General features: G+C 35.0%; 1 protein-coding gene across 2 annotated transcripts; it reads left to right on the top strand.

Annotated features, from left to right (window-relative positions):
• Nucleotides 1–804: 804 nt before the first annotated feature.
• On the top strand, nt 805–16,325 carry LOC112567988 (transmembrane protein 145-like). Of its 2 annotated transcripts, XM_025244956.1 has the most exons (13): nt 806–987; nt 1,658–1,735; nt 5,218–5,292; nt 6,320–6,535; nt 6,809–6,899; nt 7,352–7,423; nt 7,870–8,019; nt 8,899–9,071; nt 9,318–9,490; nt 10,053–10,173; nt 10,362–10,421; nt 11,132–11,365; nt 11,669–16,325. In XM_025244956.1, exons 1-13 carry the CDS (start codon nt 892–894, stop codon nt 11,771–11,773), a joined length of 1,644 nt encoding a protein of 547 aa, XP_025100741.1. In that variant the 5' UTR covers nt 806–891; the 3' UTR covers nt 11,774–16,325. The 2 variants fall into 2 exon arrangements, with proteins under 2 accessions (XP_025100742.1, XP_025100741.1); XM_025244957.1 differs by lacking the exon at nt 1,658–1,735 and having other exon boundaries at nt 805–987.
• The last annotated feature ends 387 nt before the right edge of the window (nt 16,326–16,712 follow it).

Here is a 16,712-nt window from a genome sequence, read left to right as displayed (position 1 = left end):
ACAGAGTCACCTGCTGTTTTGTAACAAGATGGAGATGGATGCACGAGGTATAGAATTTGTGGACTTGAATTAGCCATGTTGTTAAGCAAGGAAATTAACTCGGGGTTAGACTTAACACACTTGCATTAATGAACCAGGTGATTTTATTTTATCATTTTTATTTTGCATATGGTCAAAATTATAGACCTGGGCTTGTAAAATCATTTGGTTAAGTTTGAAGCTTCACCCAGTTTTGATGGGTCACATCGGTTAAATGGAACGATGACTGCTGGCCTCTGAATATCAATCAAATTTGACGAAAACTTTATCCCCCATTCATTCGTGATAGCAACAAGGACACTTTCAGAATCCCAAAGAATATCTTGAACCAACCTAGGAGTCATTTAACTACGAATCGCTATCCCCCTTATCCATCCACCTGCAACACATCTTGCAGCAATATTAGGCAAGCGATCATGTTCAAAACTTTAGTCATTTATAAATTTATCATGACAAATTTTCCACATTAAAGGTTTCACCTTCGTGAGATAGAATCAAGTGGTTCGATAGTTTTATCCTTGCCCCTGGTTCAATGTTGTCATGAATGCGCCGAATCCGCATTTAAATTAATTGTTATTACACTCGATGTGTGTAAAATTTCCTCCCTTGTTAAAAGTTCATTATAGGGCGACTCTTCCTCTAATATCAATACCGTCAAAGCCTTTATCGGATATCAGTTTTTATCAGCCGCCGTATATTGATATATCTGTAAAGCCATACTGACATTACCGACGTCTCCTTCTGACAGACGTTGTTTACGTTGTCATGGTAGCGGTCACATGACCCTAAAGGGGGGAAAATGGCGTAGTCGACAGCTAGGTTATTAAAACGTGCAATGTTTCAATTAAAAACATGCGGTTGTTAATACTGTTTGGTGTTGGAATCTTCTGTAGTTTATTATCTGTTGTTCAGGGCAGATGGATCGAAGGAAATATTGAAACTCAAACAGTAAGTTCATAACTTTCTCTCATTTAGAAAAAAAGCAGGCTTGATCTCCATTGCCGATCAGGTTCTTGCTGTTATCAAAACACGTCTGAAAAGTTACGAACAGGTTTTTATGATTTGAATTTTGATGTTTCTGTACCGGAATGTTTACAGTAAATTTTGTTGTGCAATGTTTTTATTTGTCGACGCTATTTAGGTATAGATTTGATCAACGCTTATACATCGGTAGCGTACGTACGATATATACGTCTCGATCTATATGATGATGATGGGGTCTTATAACGCGCAAAATCCGTATCACGGAGAAACGCTCTATATAGTTGGCATGACTCGCGGTTTTGCGCAGATGGATAGAAGGATACAGAAAACGATTTTATCCCTGCACGCACGCATATACACATATACGAATGAACGCACGGGACTGGCTCACTAGACCATGAGCGTTTTCACTTTTCTTCCAAACGCAAACATTTTGACTTAACAAAATATGATCGTCAGTACACCAGATTTGCATAAAAAGTAAACAAGCAAACAAACAAAAAAGTGCAATAATTTTTTTTTTGAAAGGCATAAAGCACGTATGCAAGTCATAATCTGCATGAAGCAGGTTCTAATGATAAAAAACGAAATTTGTATGATTGTAATTATGACTGAAATATCAATTTGGTTTCAGAGTAACTGGGAGTTCATTGCTCGCTTCTGTTTTCTCTCAAAGTTGGGGTCTTTGTCCTACACTTTTGAGTACCCTGTGGTGAGTGTAGCTAGATAATCTTCATACATTTCAAGTACTTTAATAGTGGAGTCGTAGAATTTGTCATTTTAAAAAGACATAAAAGTCAATTAAATTTTTTTTTCTCATATTTCTAGTTCCTATTTTCAAACAAAGATGAACAAAATACATTCAGGTGTAGCCAAAGCCTTACTAGATATGATGACCTATTATATTTTCATCTTAACAACAATAAAAGTTGTTCAACAAGAATTTTCTCAAAGTTAATGACAAGACTTACCTCTCAATACTTTATAGCAGTCTTCAGGTTCTTATTAAATCTTAGAAAATGTCTATAACTTTTTTTTCAAAAGACTCAGAGTGGAAACTAATAAATGTTTCATTCAAAATTAATGAAATTTTATTGATTTTTGTCTATCCCCACCTTTCACCACAATTAAGCATTAGGCTGGTCATACATGTCAGCTGAAAGAGATGATATTTGTGGCAATGAACTTATAAGATCATTTGTAACCACAGTTTGATGTCAGTGTTGTTTCAAAAATAGACAGTTGAGTGATTTGAATATCGGTATCCATGTACATTAGCACATGATATTTGCATGGGTTAGCATGTTTCCTCTATTTGACCTAAATATAAATGTATACCCGATCTATTAGATGCTGAGGAAGGAAAGAGAGAAGAACAAAGATGATATGCAACAGGCATGCAGTCTCTAACATCTCACTCCCCAACAATTGAAAAGTTATGGGACTATTAGGCTCATCTTCTCTTATCAGGAGTGAACATCCAGCCCACTGGCCTCTCTTTTTCTTCTGCTATTCTTTTTTCTCTCTTACCAGCCCTTTCCTCTATATTCTTTTTTCACATATTCTCCCCTTTTACCCTGCTGTTTTATCTTTCCTGTCTTCTCTTTATATGGTTTATTAAGGAAGTTTGTCTAAGCAGTACCCCCAAAGCATTCCCTCCTAATAATGCTTCTCTGATGTCTGATCACTCTTCCCTTACGTTTGTCAGCTGTTTTGTCAGCCCACTTATTAAGAAACTGACTTAAAGCAATTACAAGTCACAACTCTAAGCAATAACAAAGTAGTATCAAACAACTTTTCTAAGATTTTGGAAAAGATTGCTCATTCTCAAGCTTCTTGTACATGTGGACGAAAATCATCTCCTTAATCTACTCCAGTCTGGCCGTAGTATTAAATCTTCACTTCATAAAGTTATCTATGATCTGCTCCTTAGTGCTGAAGACAACAAAGTGTCTTTTCTTTTGTTGTTAGACTTGTCAGCAGCATCTAATTTTGTTGATCATTCTGTACTTTTACACAGACCTCAGCACTCTTTTTGGCATTCATGATCTTACTCTGTCCTGGTTTTGATCCTATCTGAGGAACTGAACCCAGACTGTATATGTGAGTAGTGTCTACTCAGATGCTTCTGCTCTGAGGTATGGGGTCTGTAAGGTCTGTAATACTTGTAGCATTGTATATTTTCCCTCTGTCTGATGCCATCTCTCACATTGCCATGTCACATGTCAGTTCTGCTGATGATACACAGCTTTATTAGTCAGATCCTCTTGTTGAGCTTGCTGGACTGATGGCATGCACAGGGGAATGCATAGCCAAGGTAGTTCAAACTTAAGACATACTTTTTTTCAAAATCAGTGGCTTCACTCTTCCACATCCAAACTGTGCACTGGCATAATGTGTGTTTGTATTTACTCTGTGGATGTATATCCTGTATAAGCACGTATGAATATTAAGATTGATCTGTTTGTAGCTTCTCTTATTTGTGAAGCACTTGAGCAAATTATTATGGAAAATGCCACATAAATTTTCATTATTTTGTTAACATCAAAGGGAATGCACTACAAAAGATTTCTATTTTTATTATACTAGAGGAGATTATTTCACCAGGAATAGTTCTGATATTTAACCTGACACCTTGCAAAGAGATTAGGAATATTATCAGTGTTCTCAGTTCATCCCAAATACAGGACCCTCGGAGGACAGTCACCAATGATATAGCATTTTAAAAGCTACATTAGTATATTAAGGTGGAGAAATATACACATTCTATCTTTATGGCTGGATTAGAAAGAGTCTTCAAAACCAGACAGAAGAGTAGGAGCAGCTAGATTAATCAATACTAGGGGCACACTAAACAAATAAGACTGTTTATCTATGCTTCTGTCTTAAATGAAATGCTGCATTTAACAATTTGTAAGACCACTGGAGAGCCACAGTAAAGGAAAAGACAGCAGTAGAAAAAGTTGTGTCCAATCAATATATTACCATGACAACAATGTTCACAGCTTTGTCCCAAATGCAGCAAAGAGACCTTTAGCTCACATCTGTAGTTAGATCCCTTTTTACAGCAAACATCATATTTATTCACCTCTGTTCTTACATAGCTGTTCCTAGATTCGAATCAAATGACATTTTGTTGTTAGGATTTGAGTAAACCACTTTCCTCCAAGCATCTGGACTTATTTTAATGAGAAGGTCAGCTTACTAACACTATTCTGCACATTAAACTCTCACTACACTGGATTAGTGACTTGAACTGGCACACTTGAGTACATTCTATCTTTGTAAGTGTTTTCCAGAGTGTAGAAGTGTTGATTCACGATAAGAAAGCACTAAATCATGTAAAGACGATTGATCTTTGAGAGTGGAAATTAAGTGACTTGATATCAGGGTAGGAAAACGCAGAAGAGATAAGATGAAAGGTAGAATCACATGAGACATTTTGTAATAAATCAGACATAAAAGCTAATATTTTGTTATTGTTATAAAATGTAAGTAAACATTTTTACATATATAAAAAATATGAAATCAGGGATAAAGGTCATGACAGTATTAACAAATGCAAATTACCGTGTGCTTTTTTCTGTTACTTGTCAATAAAGCTTCCAATACAATAATTTTAGCTGTCCACACACAGACGCACAACTGTATCTTTCTTTGTGAAGTGATCTGAAGATATTCAGTTTTGTGTCGAATGTGTACTTATTAATAGGATTGTGTAAGAAAAAAAAGTACCTGTGTGATAATTTAAAACTACACTTCCACATCCTTAGAGGTGTGACATCCCCTGGATCTATGCAGCTGTTTGCTCACACAAATAAATAATCTTCATATTCTTTAATTCTCATATATTTGATCTTTTCTGCCAAATCTCAAGCTCTTGCAGATGTGTCTTTTAAAGGAATCTGACTTGAACATGCAGTGCCAACTAATTATGAAGGTTGACTGCATGCTATACAAGCATGATGTAAATCCTGGGCTTTGCTAAGAATATTTATATATGTTTTTATAGTTTGAACAAGTTTTAGCCTGTTGTGTCAACTTTCATTAAAATTTGTAAGCTGTACATGATTTGAACACTTAAGTTTGACATTCATCAAATTGTTTTTACTTCTTTGAGATAGATACTTTTTGCATCATCAGTATTGCCAGTTTTATGGTACTTAAGATGAATCTGAACTATTTTGTTGTCAGTCTTATGGCACACAGGAGATCCTTTTGTACTTTGATGAGCCAGGGCAATGGGAGTCAGTATACAGATCAAACAAGGTAAGAAATTTCATGTGGTGATTAAGCAAGTTTTCTTGGCTTTTAGTGTCAGATTATCTCTTAGCACATTAGCCAGAGTTTATCTGCTTTTATTAAGAAAATGCTATACTATCTCAATTATCTTTAACTTTTTTTTTTGGTCTTTACTGACTTGTCCCTTTAACAAATGTTTCATTACAAAAGATGTCAAGGACTGGATGGGAGCAAATTTAAACTCATTGATAAAATGGAAACCCTCCTATGCTCGAGAAGAAAAATCAATCTTCACATGTTTGTCCACCAAATCCATCATCAAATCCATCATCACCTTTGCGTCATCTGTCAGGAATTTGGGATTCATTGTCACTGCAGACATGACTGTTGATAAACAAGTTACAGCTGTCTGTCAGTCTGCCTATTATGAACTATGTAAGATCAGCGCCATCCGCCACATTCTCTCTGTGCGCAATATCAACACTTGTTTGTGTGTTTGTGCTTTCTCAGCTTGATTATTGAAACTCTTTGCTTGCCAGCAGCCCTGCATACCTTTTTCACAAACTGCAGAAAGTACGGAACTCTGCCACATGTCTGGTGCTTAGAGCTAGGAAACGGGACCACACCACCCTCTCCGTTTTCTAAGCTGGCTACCCACCCGTTCTCTCATTCAATACAAACTGTGCTGTGTTTTAAATCCTTTGCCCTGACTCCTTTTCTGAACTTCTCTTCCTTTATGTCCCACCCAGACAACTCCATTCCTTGTCCGAGGACCTTCTCCTAACTTTTTCTGTCACCAGAACAACAACATATGGTCACAGGATTTTTTAGTTATTGTGCAGCGAAACAACTTTATGGACTGACACAGAAAATGAGGTAGACTTTAGTTGGAAAAAGAGCAGTTTTTCATTCTTAAATATTTTCTCAATGATACCATTTTCTTGATAGCCAGGCAGTCTGTTTACTTTTATGAAGCCTTAAAAAAGTGGATTTTAACCAAATTTGTGGAGTGTCAGCAGTTTTACAAAAACTGACCACTTTGTTACTTTTACAGAACTGCTCTGCTCGGAGATCTGTGCTGTCCCTTGAAAACAATCAGGTCATAGCCTTGAACACTAGCAACACAGCAATATCACGCTTCTCCGGCTGCACTGTTGCTACTACCAATGGACAAGCCTTCTACAGCTGTAGTGGGATTCGAACCTTTCGGTCAATGCGTGAAAGGTGGTGGTACATAGTTGTTGCCCGGTGCGATGAACCCTTAGATAAAGTAAGTCATTTAATCTTTATTATTTGTCATGCTAGTCTGAGGTAATTAATGCATGTGCATGAATATATATGCATAAGTATATTTTTTTATTTTGAGTGTTTATTAATACACATAGGCTACAAGTGTCTGTATACATTCACACACCCAAAATACTTTAATGTCTTTAATTTTTAACGATTTTTGAAAAACAATATTGCAAGTGTGTGTTCATTCTGCATCACATCTATTGTGATGTTATTTTCCCCCTTAAAGCCTGTATTGTACTTTTCTCAGGTCCAAGGGCTAAAGTTTTATTATAAACTACATCTCACTAATGGCGAAGAAAATGAATTCCTTCAGTATGAATACTCAGCAGATGAGTTTTGTAAGTACCAGAGATTTATTTCAAGCTCCTTATTCAATATGTAACAGTAGGCTGTTTTGTTAAGATATGATTTTAGGATGATTTTGTGGATTCAACAGTTTGAAGTTGTTTTTTTTTTTTTTGTTTTTTGTTTGTTTGTTTTTTTGAATGCAATGGATATCATTGGTTCAGCTGGTGCAGAACCACCATGTTAAATATCTGCCTTTACCATGGTGCTTTGGGTCAGTGTTTGGGTGGCATCTAAGGAACAAGTAAAGACTGCACAAATTTTTGAGACTGTAAATTGCAGATTTACATCTCTAATACAGCTTTGAAATGGGAAAAAATGAAAACTGGATTTTTTTTCAAAAATATTAACAGGCAGTAAAAGACTAAATGCACATTATTTTCTTTCCATAGATTTTATGTGCAGAACTAAGTAGTAAATCATCATAAACTTTTACTTTTTCCAGACATTTTCCCAGAAGATATGGCATATTTGGTAGCATATATTATCATGATGGCGTTGTCAATAGTTTGTGCAGGTAGGTTCAATTTGCCTTATATTGCATATCACTTCTGAACAAGTGAATTAGAGGAATAAAATATTACCATATACAGAATTAATGTATATTATTAATCATTTTTTAACTTTGTGCTCAAAGGCTGCAATAACACCCCTAAAATTCAAAGCAATCATAGGGAAAGTAATATCCATCTGCTTGTCTAAGCAGTCTGATAGTGGAAGACACATTTACAAACACATAGCAATGCCACCTTTAAGTCTTTGTATAAAAGTAGATAGATACACAATTTAGCCTGGAGATTGATTTCAATATTATTAAGTTGACATAACCATGATTCTAATAAAGTGAAAATGTCAGCTTCATGCAGCAACTACACACATATTCACACAAGACCAAATAGCTATTTTGTGTGATTAGCACCTGTACATAGGAGATCTATGTTGTTCATCTGATTGCCTTTTTAGTGATACTACGAAATCGGCAGCTGTTTCACTCCTCCTACAAACTCTACATGGCCTCCCTGAGCCTGTGGCTGAGTGGGCTTATTCTTCTTTGTATTGCCTGGGGTCGTTATGGTCAGTATGGATGGCAAGAGAAACCCACAGAAGTCACAGGTAAGAGATCATGACTTAATGGTACTTCAACCTTACCTTGACCACATACCTTATTGTTACTTCAACCTTTGCTATGAGTTCATACCTTAAAATTACCTTGACCTTACTTCAGACATTATTGGTTTTTCCTAAATCCCAGCATATTTTATGGATTTTTTTTTCTTGTACAGTAAAACCTCTCTATTAAGGGCTAGTCGTACAAGAACACTACAAAGATCGAAATTGCTGCACAACTGTAGATTTTATTCAGAGTTTCACCTGGCGGCTGGCCTGTCGTCTCACCACACTCACTTCCAAACCAAAAAGCTCCTCTCAACAGTAAAGCTACACTACTTATTCTATCTTCCGTTGAACGTTCCAGAACCATCCACTCCATTTTCCCACAGTCTCATCGCGAGCTTTCTCAGCCTCGTGGTCACCCCCAAAACGCCCTGTCTGATCATGGTCTCCCCAAGTGGCTCAGGCAACTTCGTACAATAGGTCCAGTCACCAGTAGCTGCGGGTGGGCAGTTCAAGGCTGGCTGTTACGCATGCAACCGGCGTGAGAAAGGGACAGTCCTGGGAGCTGTTTGACCCCTACCCTCTACAATCAAAGACATAACTTAGTACATTACTCGAGTGCTTCAATCAGGTTAAAAAATCTTTTCTCTGGCTATGTGTTGTGATGTAACTTTTCCAACACAACTCCTGAAACAAGAATGATATGAGCATTGGCAGAAGGTCCATGATAAATGTTTACATTTTAGGACAACAAGGGTGTAAAATGATCAGTTAATAAACGCTTATTTTTTATGACATCTCCCACCTTAAAAATAAATCTTTCATTAACAATTTTTAAGGAAAATTCTTCCAGTTAGCAGAGGGTTTTTTATTTTTCAGGTCGCATTTTTCAAGCTGCATCCACAATAATATTCATCTTAATGGTCATTCTGATGGCCAAAGGGTACACCATTACCAGAGGACGCCTTACTTCAATTTCTCTTATTCGCCTTTCCATATTTTTCAGCCTCTTCATTATTATCTACTGTTTTCTTTTTATCTGGGAAGGACTTGTAAGTTGGCTCTCTTTGTGGCCATTTTTTTTAGAGAATTATAAATTAACAAATCATTAGAAAATACACAGATTTTTTTTGTTGTTGTAAAGACATTTAGACTATACTGACAGAATCTTAAAATGTGAAGCCCACCAGTTAAAGACTTGGACTTGTGCAGCCAGTGTTATTTTCTTTAATTTCTTATGAACTTGTCATATCAAAAGCTGAACTAACTCTAGTTTTTCTGGCATTTTTTGGTTTCAGTTTTTTGACGAAGGACTGGTCTTATATTATTATGAGAGCCCTCCTGGTTATGGCTTGATAGCAATGCGTCTGGTAGCCTGGCTATGGTTCCTGTATGCCCTTTTTTTCACGCTAAAACATCACCCAAGCAAAAGAACCTTTTATCTTCCATTTTTCATTATCTACACTTTGTGGTAAATAGAACTTTGTGTTTGCTTTAATGAACCTGGTTGAAAGCATTGTGTGAATTTACCTGCACAGTGAAATATCGTGTTCATCTATTATTTTTTAATTCCCCTGTTCTTTTGTCTTTTTTAAAGTTAATCTCATTCATTCATAGTTTCTTTCTGTTTTTTTTCTTTGTACTTTTTTAATAATTTCAAGCTTTAATTTTTATATCATATTGTTGGTTTCTTTTTTTTCACTTTATTATCACTTTTTTAATCTACCTTTTATCACTAATTTTATTAAAGAAGTTAAAAGGAAAAAAGTCTTCTGTATTTTTAACTAGATATGTCATTCATTTCTTAATAAAAAGGGATCTTCACTCTTTTATATACCTAATATTTAATCAAATTTATTTTATTTATGCAATAGTCATTTTTTATTTACTCAGAGGTCTCATTAATTTAATTTAGTCTTTAGTAACAATTAAATTAGGTCATTGAATTTCTGTTTATTTATAGGTTTCAATCATTCATCTTAATCCACGTTCACATTCTGAATTGTAAACAATCGCCTGTTACATTTCATCAGGTTTTGGGCAGGGCCTGTTGTTATTCTTGCGGCAATGTTTGGGATGCCAAAATGGAGTCGTGAGAAGACTATCAATGCTGTGGAACAGTTTGTTGGACTGTGTGGGCACTTGTTTTTCCTGGTAAATATTTTGCTTATCTCAAGGACAAAACATCAGGGCATAATTATGGAGAATTTATTAAAGTTGACAAAGTGGTTAAGAACAGGTCTTATATGCCTATAATTTCATTAGTCATCATAGTTATCAGGGTTTTTTTAATATTTATTCTGGACATTGTGGTTTGAGTAAATCTTTTGTTTTTCCTCCAGATACTCACCCGACCTCAAGCTGCCAATAAAAATTTCCCTTATCATGTCAAAACTTCTCAGGTATAGTATTCATACAGAGGAAGATACGTATGTCTGTGTATGTATTTGATAGGATTTGTTATGAAAATGCTCACTGAATCAGGTTTTAGCTTTTCAGTTTAATTTACTGATCAATGCCACGCAGACCTCTTGTACCTGTAGAAAAGAAACAAGAAATCAACAAATGGCAAGATGGATTGAGGTAACATTGATCAGATAGTAGATGGTAGATAAAATACAGACTGAATCACCAACAACCACGCACCCATATTTGCATATAACAGACATGCTCACCTCTACAGAAGATACTCGCTCATACACAAAGTAAATTACAGACACACATTATGCACGGATTATGCAAGGAGGTGAGGGTATTTGTCAGGTCAGATGGAAGCAGGTAGTGAAGTGACCACTAAGGTGACTGTCACCTCACCTCTCTCCACAAGTCAAACCACTCTTTCCCACCATAAGATCAATGTTCGGCCTTTATCTTTGTAAGAGAGAAAACATAAGTAGCGGTGTTCTGTGAGCTTCAGTCATGCTCCCTTTAGCAATACCCACAGTTGGTGTCTTAAAGCACTGTTTTATAGCTGACCATGACTGATAAATTTAAGTGTCTGGGAGATTGGATATAGTTCATGAAACATTTTCACCCAAGTAATACATGTATTACATGCTTGGATTGTAGTTCATTTTGCAACCTCTGAGTGATGTTTGATTTCTGTGACAAGATTGGAATTCTGAGTGACCCTGCAGATAATGACACCATCACAGGAAGTTCCACATTCCGGTCAGAGGCTTATGCCACCAGCTCTCCAGATGTACCCATGGGTCAGGGTCCAAACTTAGCTGCACTGTTTATTGTCCAGTTTGACAAGACCCGTGATGAAAATATGAATCGGGAAGTTGGACAAAGAGATGGCAGAGCAACCATCTTCACCCAGTCACCACCACCATATTCACCAGTAAGTTTGGCTTAGAATGCCTTTAGAATAAGGACTGACATTTTTATTGTAAAAATGAATTCTATGCAATGTCAAGTTGCTATCATCTAGAGCCACTTATGATCAAAGACAAAATATTATGGCTAGTTTGGAATGTTAATTTTTCAATGTTGTGTATAGATCCATTGACATTGTCTTCTCAGGGTATTTTTTCCATAGGTTTACAAAGTATATTATCAACATAGTGCTTGTGTAATTAACATAACATTCTGTTCTCTGTCACAAAATTGTCCTATATATTATTTTCTTGTTTTCATTCCTCAGATGCTTTTACCACAAATCAGCAGAGAAAATGGCACTTTGCCGCCTGTTCTGGGATTTGCTTTGCCACCAATTCAGCATGCCCTGCCATCTGCTCCACCCATTTGAGATATTGGCCTCTTCACCAGTCTATGAGAATGTGTTTATTGTAAAAAAAACAAAACAAAAAACTAACACTAGTAATGAATCATGACAGGAAAGAGAACCATCAAGATTCTTTGTTATTTTAAAGATGAATATTAAAAAAACATAGATGAATAACAGACAATGTTGATATTTTTATATCATTCCTAACAAGACATTTTACCTTGCATTCGCACTGAAGATTACTGGAAAGGAAAAAAACGATTTGAGTTCTGTGAGTTCTTTAATCTTGTATGAAGTATTTATGCAGCGATTTTCAAACATAATAATAAGGTCTATCTTATCTTAAGATGTTAAAGTTCTGATTTATCATTTTAAAGTTTGGTATTGTTTATATACTTTAGAACACATTTGAACTCAATTTTAGTGGGTTTTTTTTTTTTTTGAAAAGATAAGTAGAAATATTTTGTCACAAGAAAGGTCTTAGTTGCAAACTGGGAGCTTGGTTTGTGGTGGCTGTTGCAGACATTCATGTGTCGATACCAGGGGTATTAATAGTCATAGCAATAAACCAGTGTTATCAGCAATGTTTTTATTACCTAACTTTGAGCTACACAATGATATTATCAAGGAGCTATCAGATTCCTCAGATTAGCCAGTTGTCACCTCCTTGAGTCCTGTCTAAAACTTTCTTGATGGCATCAGTTATGAAAATTTACAAAATATCAAGCCATTTGAGAAAATGAACTATTTAACTTGCTTTTTAAAAGCAATTGTTTGAAGCCATTTAAGATTTAATATCATTCTTTTGAAATGATATATTAAAAATTTATTGTGATGCATGCTGGTTCTTTATCCCAACTTTCTGTAAAGACCTGAACTCATTGCAGGTTAAAAAGTTGGTTTTCAAAAATTGCAAATTAAATGACGTGTTATAAGAAATATGTTTTGTAATTTTTACTGGAACATTTTTAGTTTCAGTGTCCAATTCTTTCATGACTGTTAAATTGCTGGCATTCTTCTAGCATAACATCCATAAGGATACACTACAGTAACAGAGTAATTGATTGTGCTAGTCACTGGTTGTTATAGAGGATGGGGGCTGGGTGGATAAAGTATCTGAAAAGCTCAGCAGTGTTATGTGATGTGGTATGCAAGCCCTGCATGGCACAGTACACTTATTTCATTCCTCTCCAGTCATAGAAACAGTAGAACAATCAATAATAATGGGTCTTTAATTTCCTTTTTCATATTTATAACAATATCTTACCACCAACTTTGTGCATGGTAACCTCTTTGTATTTGTTTTATATGTCTGCTGAAGTCCCTCAGACTTTGGTCTGACATTTTTGTGTGGTACTTTTAATTAATCTTGTTAACAGTCATCATATATTTACCTACATTTTCTTCTAATTTCTTTAGAATATTGTGTTTTCTTTCAGTAATGCAATGCATTTTGATGTTTTTTTTAATCATTTCTGATACTTAACACTTATTATCTGGATATCCAGATAATGTGTACCTGGATAATATCTTTTACTTCATTGTCATTTCTGTCATTGCTGTTCTACAAGTGAAAATCCTTAGTTTTGAAAACAGTATGCGTGGTCCATCCATTAATCTTTATTTTCTGTATAAGTCACAACCCCAAAGAAAATTTTTCTTTGACTCACAAAAAACACTTAAAAAGTTAAGACATATCTAACAAACTGAGTTAAAACTGAAAAAACACATATAAACTGTATTATATCTATATATAGCATCTTATACACACACACATGTGGTCAATTTTAACAGATATGATCTATAATATTAATAGAATTTGAGTATTTTTCATACCTGAATGGCCTTGCACACATTTGTAGATGCAAATGGGACTGTATATTGTCTTCTGGATGTTAGCAGCTGAATGCTGGATTGTAAAGGGTATGGGAGTCATTATAGTCATTGATACCTTTGACCTTTCTATGACATTTAACACTATTGTCTACTATAACATTATCATGCTTCTTTGTTTGTGTGCAAAGAAAATTTCTAGTAATTTTTCATATGCACATGTGTGCTCGTTTCTGCATGCCTCTCTGCTTGTCCAAGTAGTTTTCTCTAACCCTTATACTACAGTTTTATCCCTTTTTCCTCCCATATTGATTGCTTTAAGCACAAAATGTTTAACACATATTTTGACATTTGTTAATGTAGAATGTATATCAAAGGCAGTATATTTTTTTATATTTTTGTTCTTACATTTCCACAAATAATTTTTCAGTAAACATTTTATTATTATTATTCAGTGCTGATATTAAAAGCTTATTTACCAAAGCACCTTTTCACCTTGTATGTCTGTGATACTGACAACACATTGGCAATAATGATAGCAAACTGCTACTGTGTCTTTACATGGTCTTTTTATCAAATTGCGGTATGTGAATTGCATTGTACAGATTATAATTGTATCAAATTTTTAACTTTGAGAAATTGGTCCCAACACCATAAAGGCAAACATGTACAGCTTATCAACAATTGTGTGTAATATGGCACCAGTCTATTTGCAAATACATCTTGTTTGCTGCTCAGTTAAACAACTTTAAAAAAATGTCTACTTGTCATCGACAAAGTATTTGTCTCTTTTGAGATTATTTTATAAAGTAGATGTGAGGCAGCTGTTTATGCGGCATTGAAAAATAGTTCAAGCACATCTTTTGTCCCGTTTTATTGTAGTGCATCCATTTTCATTGCTCTTGAATAACTAGTTCTTTATAAATCATAAACTGAGGATGGACACATTTTGTGTCAAGAGAATATACATGTGGATGTTTTATATTTTACTTTGACATTCCAGTTGTTTTTCCTACTTTACAGAACAAAAGCCAAATACTGTATTAGCATGTATGAGGATATAAAGATATTTGTGGGGAGTAATAATGGTCAGAGATCCTTCAACAAGGTCAAATGGTAGATACATCTATGTGAAAAAATTTTGATTTTCGACAGATATACCATATACCTGCTGTTCTTCATAAACCTGTAAATATTGTTCTCATGAAGAAACTTAAACTACATTCAATTTGTGAAGATTGTGACAAATGCATGAGCTCTCTTTACATTCCAGTTGTTTCAATACTTAGCATTTTATCTTGTGCTGTTTTTCTAGAGTTGGATATTTGTGAAATAGTTCTAAGCATCTAGGTTTTAGTTTATCCTAGCTCTAAAATCCATGTTTGCTTCTGTTAAGACTATTTGTTTCAGGTTTGCAAATACTAAAACTTAAGTATTGTTACTCTTTTATGTCTTTTTGGTGTTCTCAAGATCTGATAGAAAAAAATCATTTTATTTTTCAAAATTTATCTTGTTGACAATTACTTTTAAATTTCACTGTTGTATTTCCATTCTTTCAGAATAAAATTATTCCTCTATAGCACACAGCATAACAGTATTGCTTAGATGTTAAACAATAGATCTCATGAAACCACTGGTTGTGCACTTCCAAATAGTTCATGCAGGGTTTTTGTGTTGTTTTTAAGATGCATCTTTGATAGCATGCTATTGTTATTTCCTAACTGAAGGGATTTATTATTATTTTTGTATATTTACTTGGAGAATACTGCAGTTTGCACGGTACGTGTGATTTCTGATTTTGATCACATTTCATCATAAACTTAATGTTTTCTCAAAATCATGTTGACACTGTAGTGATATATCTTTTCTGCATGCTTGGTCCTTACAAAATCCAATGTTATAGCCTAGCTTAAGAACATACTCTGTTACTCGATCCCTTAATTGCTTCTCCCCCGCAGTTCCCTTAACATTTGACGTTGTGCCTTTTTCCGGAGCAGAAGGGTAAATAAGACTGAAATTTCAATATGCTTTAGATTCTTGGAAACATGTCGATCACTGTATTCTTGTATATTTTAAATTCATGGATTCATGATAATTGCAAAACTAGATGATAGTGACTTAGCATTAAAATTTGTTTTCAATTAGATCATGTAATGAACAGGATGTAGTAGAAGAAATACTTGTATGTGTAAGCAGTTTCTAAGTAAAGAAATTTACTCCCATTCAATGCCCATGCACCTAGCTGCTCTACGGCATTCTAGTGGACTGATCGAGGTTTGATTCACATTCAGAATTCAAGCATTTGTTGATTAGGAATATGCATTGCATCACAAATGTGCCTTTGTGATCAATTAACTCTAAAATTTTCACAATATTAGTAACACTTTAAAGATTTCATTTTGGCAAACATCAAGCACTTTCGCGATCCATTTCTTAAGGGAAAAAAGACGTACGTTGCAGCCTATAACTACTACAGCTAAAATTTTTAGTTATTGAATACACTTATCAGAATTTTTTCACTTAAAAATGAAATTGTGGCTGAACTTGATCTGGGCTTGTTTTTTGTTGGGTTTTTTTTTGGGGTTGGGGGTGGGGGGGTATCAACCCCTTTGTCTAATCTTTCCTGGAATGGAACATATATGTCTGCCAATTAAGTATACTCTGCATATATATATGTTAATTGTTTGTATAACTCTTCATGAATACAGACTAAATAAAAAGAAAACGTACCTGTCTGTAATTATAGAATATATATTTGCTGTGAGAATGTGTTAAGACGCGTCTACATGCTATCTGTGAACAACTGGGGGAAAAAAACCCATAATTCATGGTTTTCCTCTTTATAAGACATTTTATTTTCACAGATTGGAAGAAACTGAATATATATTGAATATGAAGCCTGTCACTTAATTGTATTAACAAATGGATAGGATTAAATCAAGTGACGAAACTTTTCGCAGTCTAATTATATAATTTATCCTGGATCTCCGTCATCCTTAACCTGTTTAGACCAGCGGTTCTCAACCTGTGGGGCGCGCCCCCTTGGGGAGGGGGTGGGGGGCTCGACGTGCTTACAAGGGGGGCCTCGAAGGTGGTCATTTTTTAAGTTTCTTATACCGGTATTAGT

The sequence above is a fragment of the Pomacea canaliculata genome, linkage group LG7 (genome assembly GCF_003073045.1).
Source record: "Pomacea canaliculata isolate SZHN2017 linkage group LG7, ASM307304v1, whole genome shotgun sequence".
NCBI lineage: Eukaryota > Metazoa > Mollusca > Gastropoda > Architaenioglossa > Ampullariidae > Pomacea > Pomacea canaliculata.
Note: the sequence above shows the minus strand (reverse complement) of the source record. Positions and strands in the feature narration are given on the sequence as shown.

Bases quoted from the DNA above. Each gene is read 5' to 3' on its own strand.
- LOC112567988 (XM_025244956.1), top strand. From the start codon at position 892: ATGCGGTTGTTAATACTGTTTGGTGTTGGAATCTTCTGTAGTTTATTA. The intron at 1,736-5,217 runs GTGAGTGTAGCT...TTTTGTTGTCAG, and splicing joins ACACTTTTGAGTACCCTGTG to TCTTATGGCACACAGGAGAT. The intron at 7,424-7,869 runs GTAGGTTCAATT...TTGCCTTTTTAG, and splicing joins GTTGTCAATAGTTTGTGCAG to TGATACTACGAAATCGGCAG.